General features: G+C 44.7%; 1 protein-coding gene and 1 long non-coding RNA gene across 8 annotated transcripts; one reads left to right on the plus strand and one right to left on the minus strand.

Annotated features, from left to right (window-relative positions):
- Nucleotides 1-4,926: 4,926 nt before the first annotated feature.
- On the minus strand, nt 4,927-12,663 carry LOC139791343 (uncharacterized). Of its 7 annotated transcripts, XR_011723886.1 has the most exons (6): nt 12,237-12,661; nt 11,564-11,627; nt 10,834-11,046; nt 7,559-7,701; nt 6,873-7,053; nt 4,927-5,364 (listed from the first exon to the last, which is right to left on the minus strand). XR_011723886.1 is itself a non-coding variant. In XM_071733455.1 (5 exons), exons 1-5 carry the CDS (start codon nt 12,279-12,281, stop codon nt 5,248-5,250), a joined length of 651 nt encoding a protein of 216 aa, XP_071589556.1. In that variant the 5' UTR covers nt 12,282-12,663; the 3' UTR covers nt 4,927-5,247. The 7 variants fall into 7 exon arrangements, 1 of the variants encoding a protein (XP_071589556.1); XR_011723885.1 differs by lacking the exon at nt 6,873-7,053 and having other exon boundaries at nt 7,458-7,701; nt 12,237-12,662; XR_011723884.1 differs by lacking the exon at nt 6,873-7,053 and having other exon boundaries at nt 12,237-12,659.
- On the plus strand, nt 9,865-14,425 carry LOC139791344 (uncharacterized). Its single transcript, XR_011723890.1, has 2 exons — nt 9,865-10,055; nt 14,160-14,425. It is a non-coding gene; the product is annotated as an uncharacterized lncRNA (long non-coding RNA).
- Nucleotides 14,426-15,691: the final 1,266 nt, after the last annotated feature.

Raw genomic sequence — 15,691 nt, forward strand, 5'->3', positions numbered from 1 at the left:
TCTGTCATTTGTTTCATTGCCAGCCCAGTGTTAAGCCATGACACAGCTCCAGCACACACACACAGAGCACAGGGTCTGATGTGGGATGAGACCTGCAGCAGCCACTATGACATGACTGTCACACAGCTGCCTGTCAGGATGCACAGTCAGAGCCTGAGGCTCACCTCCACCACCTTGGGACTGGAGATGCTGAAGAGCTTCACAGATGGCATGCAGCCTTTTGGTGAGTGGAAGGAACAAAAGAAAAAAAACAACTGTATTTTCATCTCAAGTTGAGCAAAAATAATAATAGCAAAAACAAACAAACAAAGAAGTGTCATGGTTTGCTTTATGATTGTTCTTGTGGTGGAAAAAATGCATTTCATTTATCCAAAAATGCAGAGGTTTATTGGTTGGGGTGCCCAGAAGGCAAAAGCCTTAAGGGTGCAAAGTGGATGCAGCCCCTCCAGCCCAGTGAGAAGACTCTATTCATATCCTTATTTATTGGAAAAAAAATACCTCTTCTTGTCCCACTGAAAAAGCAAGAGTCCTGGGTGCAGAAAACCCTCAGGACACAAGTAACTATAAAAACTTTTTAACTCCTACCCCTCGACCTTCTGTAGTGGCTATTTTGCCCTTGCCCTGGGGCTGCAGGGAGCAGGACAGGGCTTGTGCTGGACCTGGCAGCACTGATCTGGTGGGGCTGCCCCCCAAGCTGAGTCACCCGTGGGGTGTGGGCTCATCTGCTTCCCTTAACCACGTTGGTTAAACCCCCAGGGAAAATTTTCTGGGTCGCTTCTGTGTGTTGTGTGACTTTGCTTTGCTTATGCACCAACAAATGGGTGCTGCACTGTGAAATCACAAGCTGTTCCTCTCCTCTTTCTCCTTCTCCCTTTCTTTTTTTCCCCTCAATTTAAAGCTCTTTGGGTTTTTGGAGCAGGGGGAAGGCTCCTGTCTCTCAGCTCTGGTACGTGGTGTTTCCTTGGTGCAAAGGAGATGCAGGTATAAATAGCTCCAGCTTCCATCAGCTCCCACCCTGGGGCCCACTGCAGGGCTAATCCACTTCCAGATTGTTAAAATCCATCCCACTGGCTGATGAGCCTTCTCTAGAGACCTTCTTATTATCATTTACAGAGCTTCCCACCCAGGGTTTGCTCCAGCTCTCCCCATGAATCCAAGGGTGCTTGGGCAAGGCCTGGGCAGTGCTGGCTGGGGGAGCAAGGAGCTGTGAGTGGGCTTCTTACCCAGTACCCAACCCATGGAAACCACTTGTAATCTCAGCTGAGACTGGGATGGGACTGGGCTAATTATTATTTTGCTTGTCAAAGAGCTGGTGAGCAGAGCAGACTTCAGGCAGGCATCCTGAGTATTTACATTCCATGGCCCCATTGCATATGAGCAGGACTGAGCTCTTTGGGCTGATGGGCCAGATCTCTTTGTATTAAGAATTAATGAAAATATGTTGTATTACTATTGGAAAAGAAGGATTATGGTCTTGCTGAGGCTTAACATCAGAGGGCTAAGGTTTAACTTCGTTTTGCTTCCTTGACTAATATTTTATGCAGGAAAGCAAGCTATGACCTTGATACATAATGTCACTGCTACCTGAGAATCACAAAATCCCAAGGAAGGTCACAGTGCAAACATAAATATGTATATTGCATCAGCAGCCAGTGCAGATATTTTGATAAGACTTACAGGCTAAGGACTTCAATGCAGATTCCTCTGACCAAAGCTTAGACTTGGCAGTGTCTGAGCCAATAGGTCCAGGCCCCCTTCAAAACTGATGGAGACATGTGGGCACTTTAAGGGGACAATTCATCTGACCTGTATTAGACTTGCTTTAAATTAGCAGGAGTCTCAGAAGTGTCTGTGTGTCTGCTCTGGCCACAGAGGCTCTTTGGTTAAGTGAATCCCTGACTTTGATTAAATGAATCCCATACCAGGCAAAAAAAAAAAAAAAAAAAAAAATTCCTCTCCTTTCAGCACCCAACTAGGAAAGAAATGGAAGGTAGGAAGTGGGGTGAGATTTGTCAGCACTCTTCCAAACTCTCTTGCTGTTAGTTTGTCCTGCTTAGCTTGGGTCAAGCACAAAAACCCTGCAGTGCCCTAGAAATGAGATTTTTTCTGACATGAGGAAAGAAGAGTGTGTCGTGCCATAAGGTCCCTGCCCCATTTCTTTGTCAATTCGCTCAGCCCAAGGTAGTTCTTAAGAGATTTTAAGTGCAGGCAGAAAAGTCAGGTCATGAACTTGGGGAGGTGTTTGCAGATGAATTCACAGCTTACTTCAGCAGCTGCTGTTCAAGGTCTTCCCACAGCTGGCTCCAGCACAACCAGTGTCCTTGGCTTTCTACTGCTCCGGCACATCTTGAGCAATGATTATTTTCACCTTTAGATCCAGAAGCCTATTTCTTAAAATAGGCTTTTTAAAAAGAAATCCTTCTCTTGGCATAACTGCTCCAGCCTGACAGCTGTGGGCAGGGCTCGACCCCTGATCTCACTGTCTGAGGACAGATTCCCCCTGCAGAATACCTATAATTCAAGCATTTGATATTTTTTCCCAGCAAGGCATTATTTCTGCAAATGAAGACTATTTGTGTAATGAAACATCAAGTAGTTCACACAGGGATGCTGTCACATAGGGAAAGAGCTCTCACATGAAATGTTGTGCCAAGAAAGATTTCATTGTAGTTAGTGTACAAGAAAAAAAATATGGGGAGAAAAAAAAAAAAAAAAAAAGAAAGAAAAAAGGAAAAGAATAAAAAAAACCCAAAACCAAAACCCTGCAGGAACATTCTGTTTCATTTCCCAGCAACTGCACAACAGCAACACTACCTCAGTGCTCAATGAGCTCCTGTTGGCACTAATTGGCACCCCTGCTGGATGGTCCACATGGAGACACTGAGGTCTGAATGGCTTGCAGGGACAGAGCTGCTTCTGCTTCTCTGCACCAGCAGGAGAGATGCAGGCAGGAGAAATGTGGGCAGGAGAAATGAAGGCAGGAGAGATGAAGGCAGGAGAGTTGCAGGCAGGAGAGATGAAGGCAGGAGAGATGAAGGCAGGAGAGTTGCAGGCAGGAGGGATGAAGGCAGGAGAGATGAAGGCAGGAGAGATGAAGGCAGGGGAAATGCAGGCAGGGGAGATGAAGGCAGGAGAGATGAAGGCAGGAGAGTTGCAGGCAGGGGAGATGCAGGCAGGAGAGATGAAGGAAGGAGAGTTGCAGGCAGGATTGATGCAGGCAGCCACCCGTGGCAGGCAGCAGCCCTGGCTCCTGGCACCATTCAGGACTTCTGCAAAATAATTTCCTCAGATATGAAGGAAGCACGTGTGTGTACAGGGATGCTGATATCTGACAGAGGACTCACGCCAGGAATTTGAGAGTAGGTAGCAACTTGGTAGCATGCAGGGACAACTGCTTCTTGGGTATAGTGAGCCTGTAGATACCTGCATAGTTCAGCTTCAGTGCTTTTTCCCATGAGGGCCTTAAGGAGCATGGGAGTTCCTCTCTACCTTATTTACTCATAGAATCCAAGATAATCACAGGCTTTTCCCATCCAAACATTTCCTGTGGTGTTTTCCATGTTTCTTACTTCCTGCAAATTTGCCCTTCTCTCTTGCTATTTGCCACTGGGTTCGCTGCTCTTGTCCTTGAGGGAGCGTGGAGGTAAATGTAGAGGTAAAGTCTGTTACTGACTCAAGTGAGAATCTTCAACTGGAGTCACCCAGGTTCTTCATTTTGCCAGAAACTGAGCCAGCCCCTTCTCTGTTTCATTTCTGTACCCCACGGCAGCCTGTCCCAGGCTAACACGAGCACTTAATGAAGCAGCCAGGAAATTTTAGGGACAAAGAATCAACTTGTAAGTTTTCTTTTTTATTATTTATTTATTCTTCCTATTTTTCAAACAACAGTTATCTGATCTGAAAGTGCTGATAACATCTTATACAGGGATCCCCTGTTAACTGCATTACACAGAAGTATGGGTTTCAGCCATATGGCTTTCTGGATGCAAGACTATGAGTTGAGTTTGTACCTCCGACATTTTCATGGTCCCATTCCCTTCAATGGCAAGTGCTTACTTCTTGGGTGATTTGTCTATTCAAGGTGTCTGTCCAGGGTGTTTTAGGATGCTTCCAGGATTTCACTAGATTAGGAGAATAGACTAGGTGTGTTCTCATTTGGTTTAGCAGTAGCTGCACTGACACACAGCCCTCTAAACCCAAAGCTTCAAGTAGGCTTACCTGAAAATCACCAAGGATTAAATGTTGGTGTGGGGTGTTTTTTGTTGGGTTTTTTTTGTTTGTTTGTTTGTTTTTTCCATTTTAAATTGTCTTCTGCAGGCTTTAGAGCATGCCCAGCTACATGGTTAACTAAACAGACTGAGCAGGATTTCAGCCCTACCACTATCAATGTAGCAGAAGGGAAGGGGATTGGCAACACCAAGGCTGTGCAGTCTTCCCTCTTTCAGCTCTTGCTCTCTTGTTGCAGACTCAGCCACCCTTTGGACAATATCTCCCCTTTCTGAAAAGTTTTTTAAAGCTCAGGAATAAGCCTGTGAGTGACAGAGAAAGGGACAAGGTAAAGCATGTATAAAAAAATCATTGCTAATGTTGACTGCAAACTTTCAGTCCAAGCTGCCTCCCAACAGCAACCCAGGCTCTTAGGAGAAACAGCACACAGAAGCACTCTATCAAAAATGTCAAACTGTTGCCAGATATTTTCCTGCCAAATCTAGGTTCAGTTTTTGACATGAAAAAAGATAGAAATGTTCCCATGGCTCAAAATGATCTCTGCAGTGGCTCTGTGTAATTGCTGTGAACGGAGACTTAGAGATGAAAGATATCTTGCTATGTGCAATTCTGTAAGTAACTTCATGAATGTGTCAGCAATAAAAAATGCCTGAGTTATAACACAAAATTCTTTCAGTAAGCAGAGACAAGAGCAAAATCTTATTGCCCACCAAGTAAGCATTTTATTTTTGTATGGGAATGAGCATTTTCATTCCTAGTGATTATGGAAGCTGACGTGTTTATGGCAGCTATCTTGTTTCTACAGTAAGAGGCTTCTTGGGACTGGACAGTTGGTAGAATAGGGAAACTGCATGAATTCATTACTTTTTGCCTGCATACCTAATATTTTAGGTGATCAGAAGGAAAGAGCTCTTAGAAAGATGGCCTCAATACCACAGCAGTGAGGACCTGGTCAAGAGGCAGCCAATAAGATCTGATTTATTCTCTTTGCAGTTTAGTGTCAGCAACTCCTAACTAGTCTCAGCTTAGCATAGTCCCAAAGATCCGTATATCCCCCAGCACTGGCAGAGGGAAGCCTCCATCCTTCTCAGCCACCGTTTCACAGGAGCTGGAGCATCCCAGCCTTTTTTTGGTGGCCTAAAAGAAGAGAAAGAAGCAGATAGGGGTCAAGTCTCCCATTCTAGGAGGAAACTCAAGTCACCAGCAGTGGTGATGGCATTTCCAGGGGGTCCTCTCTCCCCCTCCCCCACCATTCCCACCACTGCCCTTTCTTTCAGCAAGGTCTGTGCTTGTTTCTGGCATGGAATGAAATGGGATGGGAGGGATGGGACTGAGCTGGGCTGGGTGTCCCTTGCTCTAGCCCAGCAAGGGGGATACAGTACTAGGCCTTGCTCATGGGTCTCTCCCCTGGGTCTGCTACTGTGTCCAGCTCTTCCTCTCCCCTCACTGATCTGTGCGGTGGGAAGGTTGCTGCTGTGTTCCTTCGTGAGCCTCAGAAACTGCTGGCAGTCCTCCAGCAGAAATCCCTGCCCCCACATCATATTCTGGGTCCCAGGAGATGGAGTCTCAGTAATATTGTGGTTGAGGTCAAATATTAAGTGGCTCTGAAAAGGTTTAAGAGCCTATCTTAAGGCCTCCGATTTTAAATACTTATGTTTCAATTCGGGCATGATATGTGGGAAAAATATTAAATAAGCAATAATTGCTTCATAAGAATAATAAACACGCTGGCAAATCATATTTTGGCTTTAAAATTGATAATAAACCCATGCAATAAATAAAGGTAATCATGCATTACATGTCCATGGCAATAGATGATACTGAGCCTATTAAAACGGCATCAATCAGGCACTGAAAATGGTTTATATTTAGCACATCTCATTTTAGATTAAGCAGACTCTGCTCTCAATTATCCAGTAATTACCTAGAGGCATGAAGGCATGTACACAAAGCTGCAGCAAAGTGACTGTGTGAGCACTGGCTTACTTTGCTGTTGGTAAACTTCATTTTGTCAGGATTAATTGGTGAGAAGACTGGTGATGAACAGATGACAAGCACAACACTCAATAATGCTTTAATAAAGTGATGGAAGCAAATGTTTTCCATCAAACCTCTTCAGCACAGGAAATGTGATTAATTAAGCACATTCATCTAATTACTGTATGAATTCTCGGGAGGTAAATGTATACTCCAAGGAAGATACGCTGGGTTGGATTCCAGAGGCTAGGTTAAATTTCTTTTTATGTGGCATTTTTATGTAAACATTAAATAAGTTCTTGTTTAAGGACAGATCATAACCATGATTGGTTTCCAGCAGTAGATCAAAGCCAGTCCTAATCACCAGCATTCATCAGAGCTAACAACAGCTCCTCCTGCAGAATAACTCTGTAGCTTTTCTACTCTCTCAAGTGAGACAGAGTGTTAGGAAAAATGCAACCACCAAAATATTTGTTGAATGCTGGATGTGTCTTAGGAGCCTTTCACTTTCCTTAGCATGAACAGTTTGGGTGTGCACAGCTGGAGCTGCTTTTCTCATTAGTATCACCAAAGGGGCACACAAGCCTCAAACTTGTGTCTGTAAGAGTCACGAAGCCTTTCAAAAACAGGAGCCATAATGTTGCTTTCCTAAATCCAGGCATCAGGACCTGCATCAGCAGCTGTAGGGGATGCTGAGCTCCCAGTGCAAGGGAAGCCAAGAGGCAGGGCAGCCATGGCAGGAGAGGTGGGTGCTGGTGGCATCCCTCTGGCCACTGCTGCCAGCTCTGCTGTGGGGCTGACTCCCAGCACCTGGTAAAATTTGCTTCCACAGTAGAAAGCCTCATTTTGCTTGGGAGAGGAAAAGCAGTAACAGCTCAGCCAAGTGACCTGTGGGGCAGTAACCCCTGTTGAACCCTCCCCTTGTCCCAGCACAGCCCAGGGCATGTGTCCAGGACTGAATCCTGTCCCCATCCCCATGGTGCTCCCACTGTGAGGTCACAGGGAGGAAGGCTGAAGGGGCTGAGATGCACAACATAATGAGGTGTGCAATCACAGCAGTGCCTTGCTGTGGATTTGTGTGGGAACACCAAATATTTGGGGAGAATGAAGCTGGTGAGTGGGAGACCAAACCCAAGGGGAGAGGAAAAGCAGCCTCACACCTGCACACCCACTATCAACACTGCTTCCACTCCATCCCCCTTCCCCATGGGAAAACCCATGGCTGGTGCCTGTAGCCTTAAAAAGATTCTTACCAGGCTATAAATATCCAGCCATCAATTAACTGCAAAAATATCCACAGTCCAGAGAGCTCTCCTTCCATGCTGCTGAGGTAACTAACATTGACATTGCTCACCAACACCAGTCCTGCTGTATTTGCCTCATTAAACCCAACTTGGTCTTTACAGATGTATTTGCTCTGCGGGTTTATAGCAGTCCAGTCCATAGTACGCTGAAAGTCAACAAAGAGGTTCTGCCTGACTTCTGGTGGCTTGGATCCTGTCCAAGGGAAATATTTTCCTACTGAAGTAACTCTGAAAAAAGGCGATCACACCATCAAAAGGAAAACAAAACAAAACAAACAAACAAACAAAACCCACCAATCCTGGAATGTTTCTTTTAAAAATATGTTGTTGTCAACTGAGAGCAAAGAAGTTCTAGAGCTGGGGATGCATTTTTTAATGTTGCTTCAGTCAAATGCTTCTGAATAAGAAATACTTGCAAAATAAACCTATTTGCACTTAGGGCCTTCCCTGTTATGGCTGGGCTGGAAGGGGAGAAAGCGTTGAGAAATTCTGATCCAAAAGAAACAACTAAGGAAAGCAAGAACTTCCTCAGGCAGCTTGGCAGCTTCCTACCTTCCCTGAGAGGAGCAAAGGGAGCAGAGAGTGGGGGAAGCCCCATGGTGTGATGCAATCCCACATCCCTGAATGAAGCATCTGTGCCTTTGCTGTGACTTAACTATTTGCTGTGACTTAGCTTTTGACAAAGGGTTGGAGACCTTCCAGAGTATTTCAGTGAGGACAATCTGCCTGGGGGAGCCAAGGAGGAATCCCCACTAGAGAGGGCAGGGCCAGGGCACTGCTTGGCTTTTTCTTGCTGACGGCAGCCCTGGGAGGCTCCCACACACACTGAATAGCTTATGGCAGCATTGCTAATGAGCTGCAGGTATACACAGCAGCAGCAGGAGAATATTCCTGTGGGTAGGTGGGTATCTGAGAAGGCTCCTGTAATCACCCTTGCAATGTAATCAACGCCTTGCCCTCTACTTAGCCCTTAACACCACCTTGCATAATGCTGGTGGGACAATTAGTGCCATTTCAGCAGGGTGAGCCCAGACACACAAGAGCATTGGAGCTGCTGGGTGACTCTCCTGAGGTGTCTTCTGGATCCTGGTGGTGATGACTGGTCTGTGTGGTGGAAGAAACCCTTGTGGTGCTCACCAGGAGGGCAGAGCTATCCCCTGCTGAAGCACTCAGTGGTGGACCAAGATTCAAGCAATGCCAGTCAAACCCAAAACTACACAAGTACTACATGGTGTTCAGCTATTAGGATTATTGTTTGGGATGCCTGTATGAGAGGTGCCATGTGGGCATTGGAGAGCCTGAAATTATCTCTTTCTTCAAAGGAAAAGTCTAGCATAAGCTTGCTCACCCTACTTCCTAAATGAAACCCACAGTAGGTATTTCTCTGGAGTGGCTGAATTGGTGCTTTCCATCCTACTGTGTGACTTTGTTTTGACTGTGGCTTAGGATACTGAATTTCTGTGCATCCTGCTGGGCTATGCAAACCCTCTGACATCTTTGCCCTGAAATAAGTCAGACTGCTGCTTTCCTCAGTGTGCTATTTGCTGGTTTTGGTTTCCACTCTCTATCTGGAGGAGAAGGCATTTCAAGCACAGCCATGATCTGTTAAGAAAGCACTCTGGGTGGACCTGTGCTATGCGATGGCTCAGATACAGACCTGAGGCAATTGTATGGGAAACAACTGTGAAGGAGGCAGCACTCAAACTTCCTCCAAAGTGCAGTGAAGGGACAAGTGAATTTGTAGGACACAGGCTGCAAAGCCACATTTTTTTTCCTTGAGTTTAGAAGGGCAATCCCAGAGTTCACCTTACTGACAGGCACAAAGGGCTCGCCTCTCCCAGCGTGCATTTAAGCTGTGGAGATGAAGATAACAGATCTGCTACTTTGAAAGTCAGTGTAGGAAATAGTTATTTAAGGTGGATCTTACATGGGCACCAGCTGCCTAGGACAAGTCTCATGTTCTTCCCCCCATCTGCAACCCCTTTGTTGTCTCCAGGCAAGGACCTTGCTTACAAGAATTGCCATTGAGTAGGGTCCCCATCATGGAAACGAAAGGAAAGACAGCATCATAGTCCAAAAAATGGGGTCTGTGTGTGGTTGAAAACATAGAAGTATGGGAGGAAAATCATAGAACAAGTGCAGGAGAACTTGATAAAACCAGATATAGCAGTTGCTCTTCCCAGCCCTGACAGTCTCACTGCAGGGCCATGCAGGGGATGCCTGAGGAGGTGCAACCTTGGCTGCAGTTCTGGCATTATTTCTGAGGCAGATGACCTGCACATTCAGCCAACAGAGACCAATAAATCTGCAGTTGAGACACAGAAAAAAAACCTGTTGAGATGAAAGGAAGAGCCATTAGCAAGGAACTGTATGAAAAGTCACAGTACAACAGAAGATATCCACCCAGGTCCTGTGCTGCTTTACTTGTTCCTCCCTCATCTACAGGGTTGAAAAGAAACACAGCACTGGGAAGGGTGTGGGGCTGGGGCTGGCATTCGTGGTCCAGCTGGAGGCTCCTGCTCTGGACTCCAAGCTCAGCAGGAAAAGGTCAGGAGAGGAGGCACTTCACATTCAAAACCCATATTCAGGTTTCTCCAGTTTCCCTCAGCTTTGCTCTCTTCCCACAGCTGAGGGAATGGGTCAGTCCTTTACACTGGAGAACCCCCTCCATGTGCCCTCATGAAAGCATCTCTGTCATCTGTCCATATCCAGCTGTCAAAGTTTCTGATATACACACCAGCATATGGGCTGTGTTTTTGATGAAAAAAAAATAGCACAGGAGAGCTGTGAAATGAAATCAAGTTATTTTGAAATATCTGGACAAGGAAGTATTAGTAGGTGTTGCTCATGCCATTTCTAAGGTGACCAAAGCTCCAAGTTATTTCCACTGCATCACTAATGCATATTACTTATCAAATGTCATCTATAATTTATATTCAGTGAGAAATGGCTTGGAATGAACGTGTTTTCAGAGTGCTGGTCTCAATGAAAAAGAAACAGTTTTTTATTAAACACATGTCAGAGGTGTCTCCCAGTGTCTGGCACCAGATTTGTCCCAGAAGTAGCTGTGGACAGACACCTGCTTTTTGTTCCCCTTTTACCTTGTGCTGACCACAACAAGGCCCAGCCCTCTGACAGAAGATCTGAGATAGTGCTGGAGTATAAGAACCATATGGACCACAGTTTGGCTTGAATTTTGAAAAATACTCCAAGCACCCAGTACCCAAATCCAATGGCAATTTTGAGATCACTGCTCTGTAATATTAATTCCTGATGACCAAAAGTCACAGGAAGGTGTTTGTGTCTACTGTAATATGAAGCCCACTTTGGCCAAGGTGTCCTTGTGTTGCCCTGTTACAGTCAGACTGTGCTTATGTGGTTCAGGGGATCATAGATTTCTTCTCTAAATATTGAGAATTGCTGTGTTCAAAAACACACAGGTTTTTTGTCTGGGAGATCACACACTACAAACTCCCTTCTTGTGTCCTTAACATGAAAACAGAAGAGTGATTGAAGATGTCAAGATCTATGCAGCATCCTGCTCAGGAACAATAAAAAATTGATGTTGAATTAGAAAATATCAAAGGGGAGAAGGCATTTCATAAAAATATAATAAAATAATAACATACATATTAAAATAATTAGTACACATAATAAATACTGAGCTCAGGGTAAAAGGGAAAGACATGCATAGGGTGAATTACTTTAAATCCTGGGGATACTTCTGATTAAAAAGAAGACAAGGATTTGCCAGGTTTTCTATACCTAATAATTCAGGAGCACAGTGATTCATTTCCAGTCCAACAGCTCAAAGCTGAAGGTGTGCTAAGCTGGCTTCTTGACATTTGAGAACAGAAGCTGCCTTTGACCCAGCACGAGAAACAAGATTAGCCTTTCCAGATTAGAAGGAAAGTATTAGTGAAGCACCAGAGGGTTCAGTGTGAGGTGTTTTTAATAGCAGCAGACACTGGATGATGATGTTGAAAGCACAAGCTGCCAAGTCCAGAAGGCAGAATGAGTGAAGTATTAATTTACTTATTGCTTAAGCACCTCACCTGATGGGGAAATACTGCTATAAAACAAGGGTTCTTGGAGGAAGGTCATAATGCACAAGAGTATCTAAAAGAATAAAAGAATTAAAAAAAAAAAAAAAAAAAAAAAAAAAAGAACATTTGGAAATTCCAAAACCTTCAGATAAGTATATCTGCAAGAAGAATAAGAAACATGAAACTGGGTGACCTGGCCCAAAGTAAAAAAAGAGACCCTAATGTTAACAACAGATGTACTTCACCAGGGATATAATACATAAGCAAAGAGTCTGTTGTTGTTTACAGAGCTGCTAGTAATCAGAAGACACATTTTCCTCACAGTCTGGGTGTTTTCTACTGATTCAATATTTTTTACGTCCTGCCAGATTTTAGCAGATTTTTCTTAGGGCAGATTTTCCAGAGCTCTGGAATTGCAATATCTTCCTTTGTTTTGTTTTGTTTTGTTTTTCATTAGGTTATTTCATAAATAAAATCACCCAGCAGCAGATAGCTAGATAGCCCCCATGAGCCCACATGAGATGCCATCAACATGTGCCTGAACAGAGGAGGAAGCATGGCAGGTTCAGCAAGGCCTGGCATCACCATTTCTCTCAAAACCAAGCTGTCTTTCCAAAACTTCCTCATGCTGGATGATCCTGACTTGAAATCCAGGCTGCAAGAGGCACTCAGAGTTTCTCACCTGGCTGGGGCATGCAGATCCAGGACACTCAGGGAGAGAGAGCATCAGTGCTCAGCTCAGCACTGCCCTTGTCCAGCTCCATGGTGGGCCAGAGCGTATGTTCCTACATCCTCTGGTGTGCAGAGGAGCATGGGCAGGTCCAAGGACATGCAGGTTTTCCTTTTTCTCCCACTAGCAGAGCTCTGGCAGTTCAGACCCTTGCAACCTGCCTGGTTTTGTCCTGGGTACATGGGAGGAATCCTGGTTTCCATCAGCTCTGGGAGGCAGACCTGCTGGACTCTGCCTTCCTGACATGTGCAGTTCCCATGAAATGTCAGCTTCATTGGTTCTGGTGAAACGACTCCAGTTTCAAAGCAGCTTTTGCAATCAGGAGGCTCTTCTCCCAGAACACTTTCCAGCAATCTGTTCACAACAGCAGCATTTATTGTCATCTCTTAATGACACATTAGCAATACTTCTGCCCTGGCAGCAGGGCTGTGGGTGCCAACCTTCCCCTCCCTCTGGGCAGCTGCCAGGCACCACGCTGCCTTGGCAGCTCTCCCGCTTCACTCCACTGGCTGCTGAGAGCTGCTCCAGGTATTCAAGCTCAGCTTTGCCTGATGTGCTCACTTAGGCTTTATACTGTCTGTGCTAGAGTGACCAGCCACTAAAATAAACCTGACAGGAGGTTTTCTTTTATTTTTTTTCCTGGGAAGTGATTTCAGCAGAATTTCGCCTATTGCCTCACAAATGCAGTTGTTCAACACAGTCTGGAACCTTAATCCACCTCTTTGCTTTTTTGACCAATATAAGCAGGAAAAAAACAAACAAACAAACAAACAACAACAACAAAAAACACCAAACAAAACAAAACAAAAAAAACCCACAAGAAAACAAACGAAGAAAAAGAAATAACTCTTCACAGTTTCTCTTTTTCTTCATTTCATATTCAAGTATTAAGATCAGTTTTTCTTCGAAAGGTAAAAATACCCCCCAAAACTCAAAGAACCAAGTTGCCTGCTGTTATGGCAATAGTTGAGCTGCACTGAATCATAGAATCATAGAATCATAGAATCCTAGGGGTTGGAAGGGACCTCGAAAGATCATCTAGTCCAACCCCCCCTGCCAGAGCAGGGCCCCCTAGAGTACATCGCCTAGGAACGTGTCCAGGCGGGTTTTGAATGTCTCCAGTGAAGGAGACTCCACAACCCCCCTGGGCAGCCTGTTCCAGGGCTCCGTCACCCTTACAGTAAAAAAATTTTTTCTGATATTCAACTTGAACCTCCTATGCTCCAATTTACACCCATTATCCCTTGTCCTATCACTGGTCACCACTGAGAAAAGCCTAACTCCATCTCCCTGACACTCACCCCTTACATATTTGAAAACATTGATGAGGTCACCCCTCAGTCTCCTTTTCTCCAAACTAAAGAGACCCAGCTCCCTCAGCCTTTCCTCATAAGGGAGATGCTCCACTCCCTTAATCATCTTAGTAGCTCTGCGCTGGACTCTTTCAAGCACCTCCCTGTCCTTCTTGAACTGAGGGGCCCAGAACTGGACACAATACTCCAGGTGCGGCCTCACCAATGCAGAATAGAGGGGGAGGAGAACCTCTCTTGACCTACTATCAACACCCCTTCTAATGCACCCCAGGATGCCATTGGCCTTCTTGGCCACAAGGGCACATTGCTGGCTCATGGTCATCTTCTTGTTTACCAGGACCCCCAGGTCTCTTTCACCTACACACTGAATTTCTCCCTTCTCCCCAAACCTGGCTCCTTCCTTACAGGAGAAAAACCCAGGTGTCTCCTGGTCCCTGATAAGAAAGCAAGCTCTAAATCAACATTTAGGTAGCATTTAAGGTAGGTGGCTCACTGATACCATGACTTTCATGTTGTTTTTAATGACACTGACAGCCTTGACTTTCTGTGCTCTCCTCACCAGGCCATAAACCAGCTGGGAGCCTGGAAAACCATGAGTGATAAGAAGCCAGGACAAACACAGCACCTGCCTGCAAGGTTTGATGGTGTCAGCTCTTGCTGCCTTTGCTGTATTGCTCAAAGCAGGAGGAAAATGCTGGGCAGAAGCTTTCTGACATTGTCTTTTCTTGTCTGGAAGTATCCCTTGGTCATAACCACAATGTCTGAAGATGCCAATTCTGGATAAATTTTCTCTGAAATGCAAAGACAAAATAAAGCATTGAGTTAAGATCACTGTGGAAACAGGCTGGAACATTTCAATCTGACATTTTCAAATACTTTGAAATTACAGCAGCAACATAAGGAAATTGAAGCTATAAATGAAAAATCTGCATTTCAGATGATTTTGTCCAATCTAGAACAACAAATACTCCCAAATTTGATGTTACCAGGAACTCCAAGATTAATTTTTTTCATTACGGTTTTGAATTTTTTTAAATTTGAAAATCTTGGGGAACAGCTCTAAAGCTGGTAGCAGTAACCTCTTTGAAAAAAAACAAAAAAAAATGGAATACTTTTCTCTTTTATTGCTTTTGATTACTGTGCTTTCTCCTTGCATACAGAGGGTTCTTATTTTCCATCCTTAAGCAGCACATTGAAGTGGTAGGTTTTTACAAGAAAACATAAAGGTAATTTTAGATGGAGACACAATGCAAGAACCAGGCTCTTTCTCTTGTATTTACTCAGATTACTGAGCTAGTAAAAAAATACACCTGAGGTAAAGGTACAGCATGACAACACATTTGTAGTACAGAAGTTTCAAACCATCTCTAAATTACCTCCTCCTCAGGGAATTTGTCTTTGTTTTCCAGTGCCTGGAGAAAAAAAAAAATGAAATTCAGTGAAGTTCAAAATTAAGTGGTAAAATGTGACGAAATTAACTCTGAAAAAAATGAACAACAGTAACATAACTTGCATGTTAATAAATTTGTGTGCTGTCTGAGCAAGGGTTTCATAGCAAAGCACCCTCTCATATCTCCCTTTACCCTGAGGATATCAGTGCAGGCCCCTGCATCAATCCCAGCTGCAGAGATACGGCTGGGGAGTGAAATCAGCAGGCAGAAACACAACTGGCACATGAGCATATAAAAGGTGCTGAAATCTGATGAATTCTGCTGCCTGTGACCAGTCCACAGATAGGATGCTGCTACACAGGGAGGGAGCCATATTTCTATGTCATTTTTCAGCCTGCTTCCACTCTATTGTTCCTCTGAGTTGCCACTATGAGTTACTTCTTGGTGAGGAGGAGAGGCAAGACAAAATGCCATACAGCAGGTCTGGATGGCTGGGGAGCTGTGCACCCAGGGATGCCCAACCTGCCTTTTCCCCCTTTTTATGATCCTAACACTTGTCTTCCTAATGAGGAAGACAAGCCCTCTCTGGTTCCTGAGTGCTGGCTTCTCCCCACCCTCATAGTGAAGAATTCCTTCCTAATATCCAGTCTGAATCTACCCTCTTCCAGTTTGAAACCATCCACCCTTGTCCTATCACTACACA

The sequence above is a fragment of the Heliangelus exortis genome, chromosome 1 (genome assembly GCF_036169615.1).
Source record: "Heliangelus exortis chromosome 1, bHelExo1.hap1, whole genome shotgun sequence".
Classification (NCBI taxonomy): Eukaryota; Metazoa; Chordata; class Aves; order Apodiformes; family Trochilidae; genus Heliangelus; species Heliangelus exortis.